Source organism: Heterocephalus glaber, unplaced genomic scaffold (assembly GCF_053883595.1).
Source record: "Heterocephalus glaber isolate CG9 unplaced genomic scaffold, H.glaber_assembly_v1.0 deba00001444, whole genome shotgun sequence".
In the NCBI taxonomy this organism is placed as follows: Eukaryota; Metazoa; Chordata; class Mammalia; order Rodentia; family Bathyergidae; genus Heterocephalus; species Heterocephalus glaber.
Genome location: NW_028258297.1, coordinates 12,603,463 through 12,615,596, shown reverse-complemented (window position 1 = coordinate 12,615,596; position 12,134 = coordinate 12,603,463). Strand labels below are relative to the sequence as shown.

Below are 12,134 nucleotides of genomic sequence, written 5' to 3'. Positions count from 1 at the left end.
AGAGCGAGCCCAATTAAACAACCTGATGCTGAACCTCAAGCTTCTAGAAACAGAAGGGCAGGACAAACCCAAAGCTCATACAAGGGAAGAAATTATAAAGATCAGAGCAGAAATCAATGCAATGGAGACTAAGAGAATGATAGAAAAAAATCTATGAAGCCAAGAGTTGGTTCTTCGAAAGAATAAACAAAATTGACAAACTCTTAGCCAACCTTATCAGAAAAAGGAAAGAAAAGGCCCAAATCCATGCAATTAGGAATGAAAAGGATGAAATTACAATGGACCCAGCAGAAATCCACAAGATCATCAATACCCACTTAGAAAACTTCTAGGACAATAAGATGGAAAACACAGAAGAAATGAACAGATTCCTAGATACGTATGAATTATCAAAGTTGAATGAAGAAGACCTAAAAATTCTAAACAACCCAATATCAACCAATGAAATTGAAAATGTCATTAAAAACTTATCAACTAAGAAAAGCCCAGGTCCTGATGGCTTCACTGCTGAATTCTACAAGATGTTTAGAGAGGAACTACTGCAACTACTGTTTAAACTCTTCAGTGAAATTGAAAGGGAAGCAATACTCCCAAATTCATTCCTGGAAGCAAGCATCACCTTGATCCCCAAAGCAGAGAAAGACCCAACTGAAAAAAAGAACTATAGGCCAATCTCACTCATGAACATAGATGCAACAATCCTTAAGAAGATACTGGCAAATAGAATGCAGAAGATCATCAAGAAGATCATACACCCTGACCAAGTGGGATTCATCCCAGGGATGCAGGGATGGTTCAACATATGCAAATCAATAAATGTAATACATTCCAATAATAGAGCCAAGGACAAATACTATATGATCATCTCAACAGATGTAGAAAAAGCATTTGACAAAATCCAACACGCATTCATGATAAAAACCCTACAAAAAATTGGAATAGATGGTCTCTACCTCAATCTGATAAAAGCCATTTATGAAAAATCAACAGCCAATATCATACTAAATGGTCAAAAACTGAAATCCTTCACACTCAAATCAGGAACAAGACAAGGATGTCCACTATCACCATTCCTCTTCAATATACTTTGGGAAACATTAGCCATGGCAATTAGACAAGAGAAAGAAATAAAAGGAATAAAGATACAAAATGAAGAAGTCAAATTGTCATTATTTGCAGATAACATGATACTCTATATAGAAGACCCCAAGAATACCACCAAAAGTCTTCTAGACTTAATAACCATATTCAGTAAAGTAGCTGGATACAAGGTCAACACACAAAAATCAATAGCTTTCCTCTACACAAACAACAGAGTCACTGAGAGAGAAATAGAGCAAACAATTCCTTTCACAATATCATCCAAAAACCTGAAATACCTAGGAGTCAACCAAACAAAAGAAATCAAAGACCTCTTCTCTGAAAAGTATAGACCTCTTCTCTGAAAAGAGAGATTGAAGCTGATATCAGAAAATGGAAAGACATCCCTTGCTCCTGGGTAGGAAGAATCAACATAGTGAAAATGGCCATACTTCCAAAACTGCTCTATAGATTCAATGCAATCTCAATTGAAATCCCAACAGTTTACTTCACAGACCTGGAGAAAACAATGCAAAAATTCATTTGGAACAAGAAGAGACCTAGAGTAGCAAAAGCAATTCTAGGTAACAGAGACATGGCGGGGGTATCACAACCCCCAACTTGAAACTATACTACAAAGCTACTGTGATAAAAACAGCATAGTACTGGCAAAGAAACAGACCTGAAGACCAGTGGAACAGATTAGATGATGCAGAAACAACTCCAGACACACTCAGCCACCTCATCTTTGACAAAAGGGCCAAATACCCTCACTGGAGGAAAGATAGCCTCTTTAATAAATGGTGCTGGAAAAACTGGGTTTCAACTTGCAAAAGATTAAAACTAGGCCTATATCTCTCACCATGCACTAAACTAAAATATAAATGGATTAAAGATCTAAATATTAAAACAGAAATGCTGAACCGGCTGGAACAGAGGTTAGGTAGAACTCTTGAAGACATTGGGGTAGGAAAAGATTTTATGAACAAAACCTCAGTTGCCTGTGAACTACCACAAACAACAATCTTATTAAAAAGCTTCTGCACAGCAAGAGAAACCACCAGCAGTGTGAAGAGACAACCCACAACATGGGAAAAAAATTTTCATCTGCTGTTCCTCAAAGGCCTACTATCTAGAATCTATAAAGAACTTTAAAAATCAGACCTCAAAAATTTAAAGACCCAATCCAAAAACGGGTATCTGAAATGAACAGACATTTCTCAGACAAAGAAGTAGAAATAGCAAATAAACATATGAAAAAATGTTCAACATCACTGGTCATTTGAGAGATGCAAATGACAACAATGCTGAGATTCCACCTCACTCCAGAAAGAATGGCTGCTAACATGAAATCAACAAATAACAAATGCTGGTGGGGCTGTGGGGAAAGAGGAACTCTGCTCCACTGCTGGTGGGAGTGTAGACTGGTGCAACCACTGTGGAAATCAGTATGGAGATTCCTCAAAGAATTAGGACTGGAGGTCCCATTTGACCCAGATATTCCCCTGCTGGGGATCTCCCCCAAAGAATTAAAAGAGTCATACCACAGTGATATATGTGCACCCATGTTCATAGCAGCACAATTTGTAAGAGCTAAAGCTTGGAAGCAGCCCAACTGCCCATCAACTGGAGACTGGTTATAGAAAATGTGGAGGGTTTTTATAAAATGGAGTACTACTTAGTCATAAAAAATAAGGAATTAGAGACATTTATAGCTAAATGGATGCACATTGAGGCGATACTCTTATGTGAAATAAATAGGACACACACTGTCCTATTATTCAGTATTGTGTAAATACGGAATTGTTTCTCTAGTGTGAGAAACTGAATGTGTAAATGAGGACTAAAAGGTATAATAGATAATGTGAAATAGAAAGAAAAGGGGCAAAGGGGAAGGGGAAGTGGGAGGGGTAGGGGAAAGGAAAGAAAGAAATGGAATTAATATGAGAAAATGAAAAAATGGGGAAAAAAAGATGTGTACAAGTTACAGCAGGGGCATGCAGCAACTAAAGGTCAATTCTGCCCAGCAGGGTCAGAAAAGGCTTCCATGAGAATAAGTCCATTGAGTTAAATATTTAAAGAGGTGAAAGCAATATGAAGAACAGCAATACTTTTGAGGACCTACAAAGAGTTGAGTGTAGCTCACACACAGGAGGAGGAGGGAAGAGACTGACTAAGAAAGAAAAGTTGGACGATTTTGGCTGGAGGTGTGAGGTTGAAAATAGAATATGAATATGAGAAATATGGAGAGAGCAGAACCACAGAGGCTGGTCATCAATGGAGTTTCCAGGAAGCGAGGAGGGTGGGTAGGTTAAGGTTAACTTCCAGTTTCTGGTCAGACAACTGGATAGGTGCAGTGTCAGTCTCTGGGATACCAAGGGAGGAAGGGATATATGGAAAACAGCAGGGCATTCCATTTGGGACATGTTGAGTTTAAAGTATTGGTAGAACATCACATTAAAGCTTACTGAACACATCTGGACCGACAATCTTGGACCCCAGTAAGGAAGTTGAGAATCATCAGCATAGAGTGGAAGGTAAAAAATGTCAAAATGAATGAGATGAAGCTGGCATGATAATTAAGCTTGATGGTGTCAATCTGATTGGTTTTGGAATCTGCCCAGGGGACTGGTGTGTCTAGGTGGGCTACAGAGGCATGGCCTTGGGGTCTGTGTCTGGTCTCTTACTCTTTCCTCTCTGGTGCTGTGTTGCTGTTCTGCTTCCCAGACACCATGATCTAAGGTTCTTCATTTTGCCATGTTCTTCCTCCATGATGTTTCTGTCTTGGAGCCAGTCAATCATGAACTGATATCCAGAAACCAAGAGCCAAATTAAACCTTCCCTCATTTAAGTTGTGGGTGTTGGGTATTGTGTTCCACTAACAGGAAACCTGTTACAGCTGGGAGCAAGTAAAATAATAGGGAAGGACACAAAGAAACATGGGCTATTCCAGGATCCAACAGTTCATTAGAAGAGGAACCTTCACAGGAGGCTAAGAAGCAACTGAAATAGGGTACAAAGAGAAGATCGTGTCTCAAAAAGCAGGCAGAAAAATATTCAAACAGAAAGAAAAAGTCACCATTAACAAATGTCAACATCACAGAACAGTTAGGTAAAAGGCAGGCATGGTGGCAATGTCTGTAATCTTAGCCACTTGGGAAGCTGAGGCAGAAAGATCACAAGTTTGAGGCCAGTTTAGGCAACTTAGTAAAACCCTATCTCAAAATACAAAATAAAAAGGGCTGGAAATATAGCACAGAGGTAGAGCCCTTGCATAGCATGCCTGAGGCCCTGAAATCAATCCCCAGTACTGAAAAAAAAAATGTGGGGAAGGAAGGGAAGGAGGGAGGGAAGTGGAAGAGAAAGAGAGGGAAGGAAAGAAAGAGAAAGTGAAAGAGAGAGAAAGAAAAAAAGAAAAAAGAAAAGAAAGAAAGAAAGGAAAGAAAGCAAGAAGGAAAGAAAGAGAAAGAAAGAAAGAAGGAAGGAAAGAAAGAAAGAAAGAAAAAGAAAGAAAGAGAAAGAAAGAGAGAGAAAGGAAGGAAGGAGAGAGAACTTGTCAGGAGGTTAGGACTGAAAGATTTTTTTTGGCTGTGAAGTGATCTAAGGAGCAACTTGCCTAGAATTTTTAAGTGGAGCATGCTGTTTCTGACTGGACCTGGCTCATTTGCCAGCGGTACGTGGACATAAGTAAGCACGACTGTGGGGAGGATGATGAGTGATCCTATTGATGACCCTCTGCGATCCAGACACAGGAATCTACAAAGTGCTGTAATCCTAAGGATTTCTTCTAGAGATGATAAGAAATCCTTCACTCCCTCCCTCTAAGTAAGCCTAGAGCTAATGTTATATAGTTGCCTAGACAATTTCTTTAGAAAGTCTCCACTGAGCATCCGGTTGGAGAAGACAAGACCATTTCCAAGAAGACGCACTCACGTCCCTCCATCCTTCCTCTTTCCTCACAGGAATGTGCGCTGTGGCTTTAGCGCTATGGGAATTCTCAACATATCTTTTTTCAACAAAGAAATATCATTGTTCGGAAGTTATTTTTTGTTTTCTTTTGTGTTTGTCACTATAATTTGCTGTTTCTAAAGCCTTTTCCCCTCAAAGCCCCAGCAATTAGATGTGTTGCAGAGAAGCTCCTGTTTTTCAATGTATTTGGTGATTAAAGTAAAATATCTCAGTTTTGAATTAGATGTGGCTTCTGCTTGCCATGAGTGGGGACAACAGATTTTAGAATTCCTAATTAGTTGTAATCCTAAGGTTCCCTTCAATGACCCAGGCAAATCTGGGAAGATCAGGTTACCAAGCAGCAAGGCTGGGGGAGATGCATGTCTCTGGGAACAATTCCCAGCTCTTGGGCTCCTGCAGCACACCATGGGGTTGGGTGTGGAGGTGCCTATGGGCAACCTGGCAGGAGCTTCAAGGAGAAATGTGCACCTTCTGGAAACAGTGGTGTCGAAGGCCCTGTGTGCAGGCGAGCATACCACTCACTGGGAGGCAACTCCTGGAGAAAAGCCAGAAGGATGCTTCCAAAGATGCTCACTTTATGGCCTCGTCTATGAAGGCCTGCAATCTCCACAGCAAATCAAAGAAATTTATAAGGAAAATGTGACCCATGGATCTTCCTTTTTTGCAACAGCAATGAGAAGGTAAAAGAAAAAACATTACTTTCCCTTGGTTTCTATGACAAGTAAGTAAGAAACACAGATAATAAATGTAATGCCCATGATGATAAACAGGCACCTGTGTTTGTGTGTTTCCTCCTTCAAGCAAGGCAATGCCGAGTAAAATGCCTTCTGAAAATATCCTGTCATTTTTGGTGTTCACTATGACATCGATGACAAGTTCTGAAGCTCCCTCCTTATCCAGCAGACACTGGATGTCAGACAGCGATATCCCCATCTTATCTGAATCTTGTGCAGAAAAGCTTCCTGTGGTCAGGAAAAATAGGTAAATAAGCCTCAGTGACAGACATTATTGGCATACCATATTTTCTAATTCTTAAACCATGAAATATTTACTGAGGTATTTATTTCCTACAAACCTGAGGTACAAAAATATTAAAGACTTATAAAAATGAAATTTTTATTAGATATCTAACACCTGTAAATGATTTTTCTTGAAAAATATTTTAGAAAAAGGAAACAGCTTTACATATTGTCTTTAATTTATGCACCAAAAAAACATCATTTAGTTTAACTGCTTTTTCTCCAAAGTTACAGGCAAACATCAGTTACAATGTTCAAATCTGTTGTTTAATAAATGCTAAATTGTACAAAAGTTTATAATAATGTTTCTTCAATAAATATTTTATAAAGGCCAGGGATTTAGCTCAGCGCTTTTGCCGCCTGCTGTGCAAGCGCAAGGACCCGAGTTCGATCCCCAGTACCAAAAATAAATAAATAAATAAATAAATAAATATTTTATAACAGTCATTTAGTAAAATACTAGAGTAATACCAGCTTAAAGATACGTCATAAGAAGCCTAAAGCAAGGGGGAAAGAGCTGCCTTACCTCCCCCTTGTGCGGTTTTGGAGTAGGTTCCTGACAGGTGTCCATTCATACCAACTCCATAATCACCTTTAAAGTATCGGTTCAGGAGTATTTTTCTTAACGTGCTACCCTAATAAGAAGAAAAGGAATGGTGTTAGTTGTTCTATCTTTTTCTAGGGCCGTGTAAGTCAAAAGTGTCAGAGTATTGAAATGCCACTTTATATGCATTTTATGGGTGGTGCTGAGACATGAAAAACATAATTCTATACCAAATAACATTCTCTTTCGTTTTTCAATTGTTGGTGTATCTTTGTGATACATCCTAGTTATACTCACCTTGAGGAATGGGTACACAGGCATATCACATCTTGATCATTTTTGCATATCCTTCCTTCCCTCTCCTCCACTCTTCCTTCTCCTGCCTTCTCCAGGTCCCCTTTCCAACTCCACAAAATCTACCTTTCTGCTTCCTACCATTGCTCTTTTATTTAGCTCTTTGAAGTATTTATATTTCGGGTTTCTTTTTTTTTCTTTTTCTTTTTTTTGTACCAGGGATCGAACTCCGGTCCTTGTGGTTGCAAGGCAGGCGGCGGAACCACTGAGCTAAATCCCTGGCCTATTTCAGGTTTCTTATACAATGGGAACTATGTTGTAGTTACCGTTCCATGTCTGAACTATTTCATTTAGCATTATTTCTGGAAGTGATAGATATGTTCATAGCACAAATTGTGGTGATGGTGTCATCAGTATAACCCTCATCTCCAAATTCAACAAGTTGTAGACATTAAACATATACAGCCTTTTGTATATTATTCATATCTCAATAAAGTGGTTTTAAAAATAAGTTTCCTTTCTGGGGAGAATCAAGAGATGGTTGGGATATGGAAAGAGGCTGGAAAAGGGAATTGCAGTGTATTGTGTACATGTGATGATTCCCAACAAGGAAGACAGACCTCTGTACCACAAACATATACTAATAAGGAAAATGACGAGACAACAAAGGGAGGACAACTCGCAAAAGAAATGTTTCCCTCTTTCAGAAATAAAACAAATAAAATGCAGTATTTTCAACTGAATGTACTAGAAAAAAATACAAATGTCATAACAGCTGGAAGTCCTAGCATTGGTAAGAATATCAATATCAGTGCCTAAAGAAAACACAAAGCAAAGAACACCCTAAGAATCAAAAAGCAATTCTTGATAGAGGAGGATAAGTGAGTTGAAAAGTTGCTGGGTATATTAAAGGTACTCAAAATATTAGCTTGGTAATACAGAGGAAATTGTATTCAAACTCCAAGAACCTTTATTCAGAAGACAGTGGGCAAAAGACAGATTATTACTTTTTTTTTTTTTGGTACCGGGGATTGAACTCAGGTCCTTGCGCTTGCGAAGCAGGCGGCGGAACCACTGAGCTAAATCCCCGGCCTGACAGATTATTACTTTATAAAACCTGAAATTAAAAAATTCCCAAGACTTCAACCTTATACTGATTATAGGATATTTCCAAATAATGCATTTTGCAATATAGTTGCTTGCATTTATATAAGAAACATAGATGATAATGCCAAATCTTCCCTTTTACCAGTTATTAATATAATAAAAAGAATGATTTAAAAGTACTCTTTGAAGAATACTTGTTTAAACTACTCAAATTAACACAACTGCAAGATGCTATGCCCATCTTGCAGATAAAGGAACTGGCCCAAGAGCTTATGTAACTGGCTGCACACCATCAGCCAACAGGTGGTTGAGCAAGACTTTAACTGGATTCTTGAGTGGAAAATCCAGGCCACTTCCTTGCGCCATTCATTCCCCAAGGTCCCCTCCCTAGTGCTGTGACGTGTGGTTCTCAACATGCCTTCTCTATCCCATGCTTCCCTTTGTTGTGCTCCTTCCCCATCTTTCCTCTCCCTATCTGCAGTTTTCCTCTAATCCTCCATTGCACAATCACTTCCTCAGATCTGTCTGCCAACTGTGTCTCCTCCAGCCCTGCCTTTGCCGTCCTAAGCTTCTCATCCGGTTTCCAGTCAGATTTCCTTATCTCTGTCTTGAGGCTCTACTGGCACTTCAAATTCAGTTTTTCAGAATGGAATGCTCCTTCCCCCTTAAATATGTTTTTCCCTCAATTTTGGTTTACTTTAGTGAGATTATAATTGTTCTGATCACTTAGGTTCCAAACTTAAGGAATCATCTACTATCCCTCACCCCATCTTGAAAATGACTTGTGAAATCCTTCCATATCAGCTGTCTGATTCAGAGTGTTTTCAGGTTTTTCTATTTTAACCGAATTGAACTATGTGATCATTTCTCAACCAAAGTTGTCTAAGTCTCTGCTCATATCACATTCTCTGAAATGGTCTTCTTTCATCTTATTTATGGACAGGATTTATTTTCTCTCTCCACTCTACAAGTATTCATTGGGTATCTATTATGTTGGGCATTATTCTAAGAGCACAAGATAAAATCCATCCCTCAGAGTTTACCATGAGATGAGGCCAGTCATAGAGACATATGCTAAGGCCTAGAGAAGCACAAAAGAAGGAAGCAGTAGACTCCCAGGAGGCTTTATGTGGCATATGTCCTCCGCTAACCCACGACATCACAACACATCTGTCTTGTATATGGTCAGTGAGCAACGAATATGTTCTAAATGTTATAGTGCCAAGAGTTTTAATAATAGATCCTCAAGGTCTACAGTTGCTTATATTTATAGTGATTTTTACTTATTGTCACTTTAATTCTTAGAATGTAGATTTTACCATTGCTTCTTATTTCATGTTTTCTTCCTTTCAGACTATTTCAAATAGGAGTATAGTAAGTAAAGGTGGTAACAGTCCTGGAATAAACAGTGAAATATTACAACTTATTCTACCCCTGAATATAATTCTACTATCCCTTATAAAATCTAAGTCATGCAGACAAGAGAAATGGAAATTATCATCACAATGGGAAAAGTAATGAAATGGGAAATGAATGGGATAGTCCTTTCAGTTGAATTAGTTCCATTGGCTTAAAGGTAGTGGTTCCAAAAGGAAAAATAAAATAAAACACTTCTTTGGCATCAAGTGGGCTTGTAATTTATATCTCATTATAGCAAAGGAGATGGACATGAAAGAATTTTTAGACCTATAAACTATTGGGTCGATGCTATAACTTAGGGAGAAAAATGTGAATTCCTAATGTGAAAGCAATGACTTCTTTAGAAGACAGGTCAGTTTGCAGACGTAACAGTGGTTCTCACCGCCATAGACCATTCTTCCAACCCCACAAGCTACAGCCAGAGCAGCTATAGTGGACGAAGCAGGCAAACATGAATGTCCAGGCTTCTTTTCTGGAAATCGCAAGTGTCCACATTACTATGTGGAAGAGAGCCTGCGCTGAGCAGGGGCCAAATCCGTAGGACCCAGCTCCCTTTATACTTTCTGATGCCTTTTAATCACGCTACTCTGAGTACCCAACCCAGACAAACACCATGTTGTTTAAAAAAGAACCCCCATTTTTCCCTTTGTCGAAAAAATATCCTTTATATTGCCAAAAGAACAAACTGTTTAAAACCAATAATAGAGTAGAATTATGTCTCACTAAACTAAAATATCCATCATATTTAACAATATTTTAAAATTCTCTTCAGGCAGATAAAATAAATTGCAAGTGTCTATCAGATTGCTAAACATCAAAGTCACATGAATGACACTTTTTATTCAATTTCAACCTAATTAGAATATTTTCTGAATGTGTAGTATGCGCAATATCATGGGAAAGGGAGGAGTCCCTATATCTCTGTTCTGGACTCAGGAACCACACTGCCCAAGTTCAAATCCCCTCCACACTATTTACTGACTGAGAGATATCACGCAAGTTACCTTATCACTGTGGGTCTCATTCCCTCAACTGTCAAATGAAGTAACTTCACTACCTACTTTTGGGTCTATGGCTAAATAGTTTAAAATTACATAAAATACTTGGAACAGTTTCCAGCACATACTAAGTGCTATATAAGTTGTGTATAGTTGATACTTTCCCTACTAGTAGTAATATTATCCATATATAGAATAGCTTACAACTTTGTGATTTGCCCAGATTTTCTCACTTTATACCTAACGTTCCCAAAGAAAATGAAACGTTCAACAAAGAAAATGGCAAAAAGAATAAATGATAAATTGCCTGAAATATCTAATTTTTACACTATTAATCAGCTGTTGAAATTACAGATTTGTGAGCTAATTTGGCAAAGCCAGTGAAAGCATGTATCTATTTTATCATAAAAATATACCTTATGACTTCAATGAAAGAGAAAAAAATTTCTACCTTGGCTCAAATTCCAAGTAAGACAAATCGTGGTGCTAAAAGTGAAGGAAGAATAGGTATGGACAGGAACAAGATTTTGTTGTATCTTAGTCATCCTCTTTAAGAACAGAAAACTCAAAGGAAGGAAGGAAAGAAGGGAAAAGAAAAAATATGAGAAAAGGAAAAACATGGAAACAAAGTCTTTGTAAATAGGAGGGTGGAGGAGGTGAAGGGACAGGAGGGGAATGGGGAAAAATAAGACCATGATACATCATGTAAAGGTACAAGATCCTAACGATGAATGTAACTGTATTGTGTACCTAAAATGTACCAATAAATTTAATGGAAAAAAAGAATAGAAAACTCATCCTCTTTAAGAATAGAAAACATCACCGGGCATAGTGGCACATGCCTATAATCCCAGCACTTGGGAGGCTGAGGCAGGAGGATAGCCCCAAGTTTAAGGCTAGCCTGGGTTACATAGTGAGCTCAAAGCTAGCCTGAACTATATAGTTAGACCCTGTCTCAAACCACCCCCCCATAGAAAACTTCAATACCATAACATGACAAGTTCAGCATAACTGATTTCTGCTGTCATTTATTAGGTTCTGACTTGAGAGATAAGAGGCAAGTCCTGTGACATTGTTCTCCATGGGGACACTCTTGGTGGCCTCCACTATCTTTGAAGAATTACGTCATGGATGCTTAGATATGAGTCATTTCCCCAAATTATTTTAACTCAAATAAAGTAACTATAGAACCCTTACCAGAAATTCAGCTGCCATGGTTGTTAATAATTATCTCAGAGCTATAATTGTCATGGCAGAAATTTGGGAAGAACTAACAGCTTATTAAGTCATGCTGAAAAGAATTCCACCACAAAGGAAAAGTTTGATTTCTATACTGGTTCCACAGATCCAGAAGGAATTCCTGACTGGGTCTTCCATGGAAGGTGTCTCTGTTGAATTAGCCCAAATAGCAAGGGCTGTCTTACACAGCCTTTTCAATGTCGCAGTCAATTCCAGGCCACAAGACACTGCTTTTAGCCAATGTCTTCCTGTGAACACATCCCAGATGTGCTCAATGTCATGTAGCCAAGATAACTAACAACCACTTTCTGAAATTACAACAAAATATCTCCATAAAAAGATGTCTTTTGAGGCCAGAAAAGTCTTGCTGAGAGTCTGTGAATATCTGGGAGGATTGCTTTGTTCCTGGTCACTCCCTGTTAAGCTGAGTCCAATGTCAAAACTTAAGCAACTCAAATCATTGCC

General features: G+C 38.5%; 1 protein-coding gene across 4 annotated transcripts in view; it reads right to left on the bottom strand.

Annotated features, from left to right (window-relative positions):
* The window catches only part of Itpr2 (inositol 1,4,5-trisphosphate receptor type 2), a 462,238-nt gene that overhangs the window by 155,004 nt on the left and 295,100 nt on the right, over positions 1-12,134 (bottom strand). For all 4 annotated transcript variants that reach the window (XM_004845734.4, XM_087213440.1, XM_087213441.1 and 1 more), the window contains 2 exons: positions 6,595-6,703; positions 5,824-6,011 (listed from right to left, as the gene is read on the bottom strand). In XM_004845734.4, coding sequence (XP_004845791.1) covers positions 5,824-6,011; positions 6,595-6,703 — 297 coding nt within the window. The remainder of the gene's footprint in view (positions 1-5,823; positions 6,012-6,594; positions 6,704-12,134) is intronic.